At 53.7% G+C, this 8,003-nt stretch overlaps 1 protein-coding gene across 1 annotated transcript in view; it reads right to left on the bottom strand.

The window, feature by feature from the left end:
- The window catches only part of LOC104496530 (fibrillin-2-like), a gene marked incomplete at both ends in the record, with an annotated part of 26,859 nt that overhangs the window by 13,620 nt on the left and 5,236 nt on the right, over positions 1-8,003 (bottom strand). Inside the window, one exon of the mRNA XM_010139662.1 lies at positions 4,080-4,205. Coding sequence (XP_010137964.1) covers positions 4,080-4,205 — 126 coding nt within the window. The remainder of the gene's footprint in view (positions 1-4,079; positions 4,206-8,003) is intronic.

The following is an 8,003-nucleotide window of genomic DNA, read 5'->3' as shown; positions in this document are numbered from 1 at the left end:
AGGAGCAGCCACGAGCGGCAGAGCAGGAGCCTGCTTATCGTAACAGAGCAGGCGTAACTCCAAGCTGGACCTTCCTGCTGGGGCCTGGCAGAGTCGTGGCTGGGCCATGATGCCCTGATGTGCGTGTCCTGATGCCCAGGAGAAGCCCCACACGAGGAGCTGCTCTCGTCTCTATCTTGCCCTTCACTGTGGACATCCCCTTCCTGCTCTGACAAGATCTGTTGTGCACCCACAAGAGATTTTTCAATTTTCATCCTCATGAAAACCCGGGTTCTTTCTTTGGTGGCGGGGTAGGGGCAGGGAGAGACGGAGCAATGGAAAGTGCCGGTTTCCAGGAAAGATCTTTAAAGGGCGAGTATTTCTCTTGCTTTGTGTCTTGTCACGTACAGAAACTGAGAGGCTCAAGCGACTAAACCCAAACAAACCAGCGGCTGCAGAAGGCAGTTGGCTCTGACTACAGAGGACCCGAGGGCTATGAGCTCCGGGGGAGCTGAGACTCAGCAGCGTGCAGCCAAAGGTCTCCCACCCAAGATGTCCAACGGTGCTTGGTTTGCAAGGAAGAGGGTGCAAGAAGGAGCCTCACGCTGTGGCGAGGACAGTCAGGCTGGAGCAACAATGCCATCGTACGTTCCCAGTTTCCGGAAAACTGACAGATCTCATTCTTGTCTGGGCCAGACGACTGGTGGTGGCTGTCTGAGCAAAGAGCCGTGCCAGACCAAGGGCACAAACCATCCCCCTGTGTCCAGCTCCCACCAAACTGCAATATCCGTGGCCCACCTTGGCTGCCGCTGTCTCACCTTCTGCTGCTCTGGGTGCTCGGGGTGTTATTGCAGCGCAGTTTCTTCCCCAGCAAGCGCTATGATAAATTCTTCCCCTCCCTGGCTGTTCACTCTTTTCCAAACTCACCTCCCTGTTCAGTGGCTACGAGGTTGAGGTATAAATGCATCCCTGAATTGATCTGATAAAAATTTATTTTCTCTAGGTGGAAATGCTTTACAAGCGTGGACTGAACGGCCCAGTTTGCAGTTGAGGTTCCTGCCCAAGTTCTCATCATGGAGCAGCTATGGAGCCTTTCTACCCCCTCCCGATGTCCAGGCAGATCTCGGCTTGGTGTTATCGCCAGGTCCCTCGAGGCCGGGGAAGCTGCCGTGGGACTCTGCTCAGGGTCCCTCCCCAGTCCCTTATCAATCTGCTTCGAGCCTGTGACCCTCACACCACCTCCCTTTCATTATTTCTCACCCTCATAAAGATCTCCTCATATTTCCTTTTTCCTCCTGCTCTTTCTTTTCCTGGATAATGACCAAAGCAGGCAAAAGTGTTCTCCGGGCAGGAGCAGTCCTCAGTGACACCCTCCCAGCCTTCTCTGAGCCCAGGACTTTGCAATGAATAGTGAGCTCTGCCCCCCCCCGGAACGTCAGGCAGTAAATCTGCCGACGCTACCCATGACGAGGTAAGACCCAAAGCTCTCACAGTTTTGCTCATTATCAGGAAAAAAGAGCAAAGAAAGCGATGTGTGGGAGTGCTGCCTTGCAGCGAACAGGGAACACCCTGCGCGTGTCTGGAAATGCACCTGACAGGCCACTTTTCTCCCTTGAAAATGATTCTTTTAAGCTGTTCTTGAAAAGCAAACCCATCGCGCTGAAGAAACCAAACCTCCAGCCTGCTGGAGCAGATCCTGCTGCCGCCTGCAAACCCCGAGCCTGACTTTTACAAGCAGAAATGAATGGAACTGTTGTGAACACGTGTGGACCTGGAGCCTTCGTGTCAGGCGCAGGTGGGTGAGTCGTGCCATAAATGTTCACTTCCAGCTCTGACGGACTTTCTCCGCTGTTTGCGTTTCACCGAGAAAGCAGCTAATGAGATGTGGGATCAGCTCGAGCTCAGCCTCTTGCTGTTTCAGCTGCAAAAGCTACAGGAGATTATTCAAACGCAATAAAAAGGTGTTTACTTTACTAAAAAGGGAGGGGAAAGGGATGGGACTGTATCAAGGCTGCCACCAGGAAGCCACCACGTGGCTAGTGCTGGTGCCCCATGAGACACTGCGGCCACTCCCAGCCCGACCATCTGAGAGGTGCCAGCGGGCAGCCTCCTCTGCTCCCTCACCTCCTGGTGCTGCTCGTGCTTTAAGGGTGGCCACATTATTCATTAATTTTCCATTTTACAAACTATCTATTTGATTTATTTCATTGTGGGCTTAAACTACCATAACCTCTCCGAACGAGCGCTAGAACCCTCAAATGACAGAAGCAGATACGGATCCTGGGGCAACACCACCCCAATAGTGACTGTGCCTTTCACCAGAAAAAATATCATCTGTCCCCAAAAATATCATCTGTCCCAAAAGGTGACAGCATGCTAGCGGCACCTGTTAGCTCAGGGAAATGGCTGGAGCGTGATGCACCGAGTTCAGCCGCAGCCAGAGCCCACTGCAGCTAACTCAGCTTCGGACTATTTTTAAGTCTGGGCTTTCTAATTTTATTTAGTTTTCATGAAGCACTTGGTTTCAAAGAAAGTGGGGAAATGTCCCTGTGACTCATCCGACAGCCGTCACGTCCACCCGGGCTTACGGCAGGGGCTGGGAAATGGAGGAGAATTTCCTTCTCGTTAAACCCTGATGCCCAAACACGGTGATGTATGTTACGCTTTACAACATTTTTCTTTCCTGAACTAGAACGTGATTCATTTTTACTCCAGGTTCTGTGGACATAAAAGACTTTGGAAACGTTTTTTCTCTGCGCTCATTTCCAGGACGTTGAACAGAAAGCTGTACCCGACACTTTCCACTGCGCCCACCACGAGTTTTGCCGTTTCTCCTCTCTGCATCCTCACCTTCGAAAGGGGAATGGACCTTCTGAACAGCGAGACAAACGCTGGGATTCATTTTGAGTAAAGCAAGTGCCCCTGCTGAGAGCGAGTAAACAGAGAGCAGATCCATTTGTCACAGAAACGGCTGTCTGCTACAAAGAGAAATGGACCATCAAATATTTACAGGCTTGGAAAGGAATTTTGATCTGTTAAACATGCAAGATGCACTCCAGGCTCTGTAGTCTGGAGGCAGGACAGCTCGTCAGGCTGGGGAAAGCTCGCCTGGCCTCACGCCAGCCCTGAAGCTTTGAAACACAGACACCTTGAGCCAAACGGCGACAGGGGTGAACGGGGACGTCAGAGCTGGCGGAGCAGCAGGCGCCAGCCCCACCGAGCCCTTCGCACGCTCTGCGGGACGGGGGCTGCACGGCTGCGATTTCTGTATGAGCCTGGGAAATTTTGCTGCCAGAAATGCGATGCTGCAGGAGGAAGGTGGGAGACGAGGTACCGTGCCAGAGCTCCCAGGACAGCCTGCAGAGCCACAGGCTCGGCACGGGTGCAGGAGTCGGTGTCTGAAGTGCCCTGCGCTGTGCGGGGGAAGCTGCAATTTCCCTCCGCTGCGTACAGAGGCATCCAGACAAACAGCTCAGAGCGAAGCGGCTCACTCCCGAAAGGTCAAGTTCAGCGAGATGAAGCGAATTGAGTCCCCAGCCCTCCTGATTGCTAGCTCGGGGCAGTGGGGGTTTATGAGCCGTTACCTGTGGTCGAAGCAGGAAGGAGGAGGATAAAAGTCACAGTTTATTTGCACTGGTTATGCAAACCCGTGGAGCAAACCTTCCCCTTCACCTCTGCAGAGGAGCGGCATGAACGTGGGCTGTTCCCCACCACTGGGTTCCTCTTTGCTCCAGGAGGGCTGGACTCCCACACTCCCCAACCACAGGCTGTGCCAGCCAGACCCCCTCCAGCCCAGTCCTCCTCCCGCTGTCCTCAGCAGCCCCCTGCCAAGCACTGAGGCACCCGCAGTCCAGCTTACGGAGATGGAGAAAGCCCTGGTCTGCAACTGCATCAGAATCTGTGGCCAGGATGGATGGTGTCCACCATGGCACGTGCAAGGACAGCATGCAGAAAAGAGCATTTTCCAGCTGTTGCAGGAACAATGTGCCCTTTGACTGGCAAAGCTGGGGATCACCAGACAGTGATTTGCAATGGCCAGGTCAGGGTTTCAGTGTGACCTCTCCACGGGTCTCTGGTCCTGAGGTCTACTCAGCACTTACCGATGCAGCGTGATCCGTCAGGGCTGGTCATGAACCCACGGGGACACGTGCACACGTAGCTGCCCGCCGTGTTGGTGCACTCACCACCGTCGCACACGCCAGAGATCGCACCACACTCATCCACATCTAGAAAAAAACAAACCAGCAGTGAGGCTGATTCCCTGCAAACCATTTCCTTCTGTATCTGCAGTGTGGATCCAGGACCAGCGCTGGGACTGCAGAGGAGAGCAGCTGGTGTTACGGGCTGTCATGGGATGCTGGAGACCATTAGAGCCTCCTGGCAGCGGATCAAGACTCCCCTGGAGGGGGTACAGAAGGATTCATGGGGTCCTCTGATGATCTCTGCTGACAGCGTCTGTCTTTGGGGAGCCTGATCTAAATTCCTGAGCTCGCCAGAGTCCAAAGGAAGATCTGTGACAGAAATCTGTCATGCAGGTGCATGACAGGCTGGACAGCAGGTCCCTGCCTGTGACTTGAGGCCTCTCTGAAAGCAGAGGCATGACATCAGAGACGACATCCTGTTTTTAAAAGCACTGGCCTCATGCATTATTCACCGAGTTTCTCCAGGCTGGAGGGATTCGGTTCAATTTTAATTACGTTCAGGCATTTAAATCCAGGTGGAAAGGCCTCTGTACTATCAGCTGGGGGGTCTGGACACACCACTCCCGGGGTTCAGCTCCTCAATCCCATTTTAGAGTGAACCGATTTGCATAACAACGCCATGAGCACCACATGGTTTGAACTATTTATCTCTTCATGGGGAAGATCAGTGAGCTAGAGATCCACACCGAGTCCCTGGGGAGATGGCACCTAATCACCCAGGCAATCAAAGAAACACCATCCTGTTAGCAAGCCTCCCCACGCTGTGCCTCCAGCCACTCAGGGCCACGGTGACGACCGCACGTGCCGGCGAGCTGCACCTCTCTGGACTGAAGACATGGAACACAAGGACCTTGCAAGAAGACTTTGGCAAGGCAGCGCAACAGCCTCACTCAGACATCGGCGGGACCAGGCAGCCCCCCGGCCCCGACCCGGGGGGATAACTGCAGTGACAACGTCAGCTCAGCAGCCTCACTCAGACAGCGGCGGGACCAGGCAGCCCCGCGGCCCCGACCCGGGGGAATACCTGCAGAAAGGTGACAAACTTCAGAGACAACCACCCCAGTCATGTCGCTTCTGCCATTTGAATTTAGGATGCGCTCTGCAAGGCCCTGTCTGGAGCGGAGATAAGTCAGACCCTCACCCCACCCTCACCGCGGGCTGAACACCGAGACCAGCCCTTGCCAAGGTCTGGGGCCAGCAGCAGAGCATCTGTGCTTGAAATCTTGCTCAGAGTTAGATTTTAATCCAGGCTGGAAGAACTGAGCTGGAAAGATGAGACGCTACAGGGTTTGCTTGAGAACTGGAGAGTTCTCCAAACTTTCCAGGCGATTTATTTTACAACCTTGAGAAAATTCTCGAGCAGAAAGTTCCACCGGTACCTCTACGGAGACAGGCAGCCTGTCACTTCTCCGTGTCACTGTCGTCTGGGACCTGGGACTTGGAAAACCAAAGGGCACCGAGTGGCCAGTCAGCTGTTTGGAAACACATTTCAGCACATTTTGACCAAAGCATCGATCGAATTGACCAGACAGGGCCCAGCCGTGCTTGTGGGGCGCTTCGCTCCAAGGACTTGTCTGGGAGCAGGGTTGTAGGTTTGGGTTTTTTCCTATTGCCAACTGAAATCTGTTTCAGAAACCGAGGTGGAATTAGATCCAATGTGTAATTAATCCACCCAAGGCAGTTGGTTGGTGGTCACTGTCCAGGTGGTGGTAAAAGGCAGAAGGAATATTTGCCCAACAGTTTTTACAGTGGCCAAAAAAAGTGTCTTGGCAATTGGCAAAATAGATTATTTCTGCCAAGTGACTTTATTTAACACTGTAACGCTGTGGTGAATGGACAAGGGGATTTTTATGTGCAATTCAGACGCTGCCTGGGGCTGGCAGGAAAGTAATGAAAAGGACCTGGTCAAAGTCTGCTCCTTCAAGGGGATTTTCCTGATGTGAACAGCACACACACCGGCCCTGCTCAGCCTGATGGCATTAGCACGTGTGGAGGTTAGAGCCGCTGCAGGGCAAAGCCTGAGCTGCACAAAAAAAAAGGCAGAACAAAGACCCCTCGCCCAGGAGCAGGGATGGAGGGTGTGTTTGGAGGAGCTCATCCAGCAGAGTTCGGTGACGAAGGCAGCAGACACCCACCTCACCAGGGCAAGGGAGGGACCAGAAGAAACCTGTGATGGGAACCAGGAGACCTGTCTGTGATGGTGGGTATGAGCTGCAGCGCTAGATCTGAGATACTTCTGTGAGAAATGGGTGTGGGCTACTCAGAGGGGAGGCGAGCTGCACCCTGTCCAGCGGGAGACAGAAAACTTTGAGCCAGGGAGGGAATGTCTGCTGCAATCTCACAGTGCCATGCAGTGGCCTGCGATGCTAGTGCAGCCCTGGAGATGCGCAGGAGAAACGCTGAGCAGAAGTGTGTGTCAGTGATGTTACCTCGTAACCAGGACCTTCAGCTCTTACCAGAGGGTGTTAATAAACCAGAGGGGTTCAGGGTCTAGAGGGATGGCTGAAGGCCTGGGAAAACCTGCCTGACATTAAGGGAGCATCAGGAGTCAAGGGCCTTTATCCACGACGCTGTGAGGATGTGATGGGGTCATAGAGAAGAGACACACCAAGGTGATGTTCAGAGTTCAGTGCTCCACGGTCTCAAAAAAAGAAGATGAAAACTGGAGTGGAGACATTCTGAATTCATCCTGGAATGAAGCCGACAGATTTACACCGATGGTAAATACTCTTCATCCTACGTACCCAGGATAGGGTTGGTCCTCCAAGGCTTGGGAGGGATTGAGCTCACCTATCACTGTCTGTGAAGGGATTCCCTGGCCTAGGCACAAATCCAAGGGAGGGCAAGGGGGCTGCCCAGAGGTGACTCTCAAGGGCTAAGTGTTGTCCTCAGTCCTCCAGAAACATCCTCATCAACTCCACCCTTCTCTTTAAGAGGCTGCCAGGAGCCTGCTGCCTTTGTGTCCCAGGCACTGCGGCTCCAGGACGCCAGCCATGACGTCTGATGACAACAGCTCATTCACATCACCCCAAAGCCCCCACCTTGCTCTGAGGGGAAAAAGGTATTCGAGGGTCTACACGGTTAGACCTCTAGAGAAAAAGACTGTGGGAATTATCTGGGCAGTGGGGTCTCTGAGTCACGTGAAGATGTGGTAGGTGGTTACAGAGCAGACGTGTCCATCAGAGCTTTTTCTAGATGCTGTTGACACTCAGCAGATCTGAATGGAATGGAGCAGAAGAGCTGTGCCCCACCAGCGAGGATTCCTCCCTGCAAACTGGGACACAGCGAAGTTCATCCCACTCAGCCCAGCGCCAGACCCACACAATGGATGTGGTTGAGTCAGATGAGCCGAGCTGCCTTTTCAAGGGAGGCACGTGGCATGGCCAGCGCCCCGCCACGGGTGCTTCAGGTGGTCAAAGAACTCATCTTCCATCTCTCCTCCTTGCTCACACGACCTGTTACAAAGAAGATGTTTGATGCTGGCTGCAACCCTGAGCCCTGCGGAAGCAAGTGGAAGCTCCATCTCGACACGCCCAGTGCTGAGCAGAGGGCAGGTTCTACATCAGGAGGGGAAGCTGCTCCCTCTTTGCCTTCTCAGGAACTCTAAAATCCCGCTTGCAGCTAGCCGAAGACTTCAGCCACCTTTTGCTAGCGGCAGAGATATTGTCTCCGTCCTCGCAGTCCTCCTTTAGCTCTTCGATGCTCCAGCAGACAGACACGACCTGAAGCCGCCGACAGCAGCGATGCGAACGTACAGAAAACACTTCCCCCACCCGGGCCCCTGCAGCCCCGGAGATTTTATCACTGCAGCCTGCCCTGGCC

Source organism: Buceros rhinoceros, unplaced genomic scaffold, assembly GCF_000710305.1.
Source record: "Buceros rhinoceros silvestris isolate BGI_N320 unplaced genomic scaffold, ASM71030v1 scaffold5337, whole genome shotgun sequence".
In the NCBI taxonomy this organism is placed as follows: Eukaryota; Metazoa; Chordata; class Aves; order Bucerotiformes; family Bucerotidae; genus Buceros; species Buceros rhinoceros.
The sequence above is the reverse complement of the archived record's forward strand: the minus strand, read 5'-3'. Positions and strand labels throughout refer to the sequence as shown.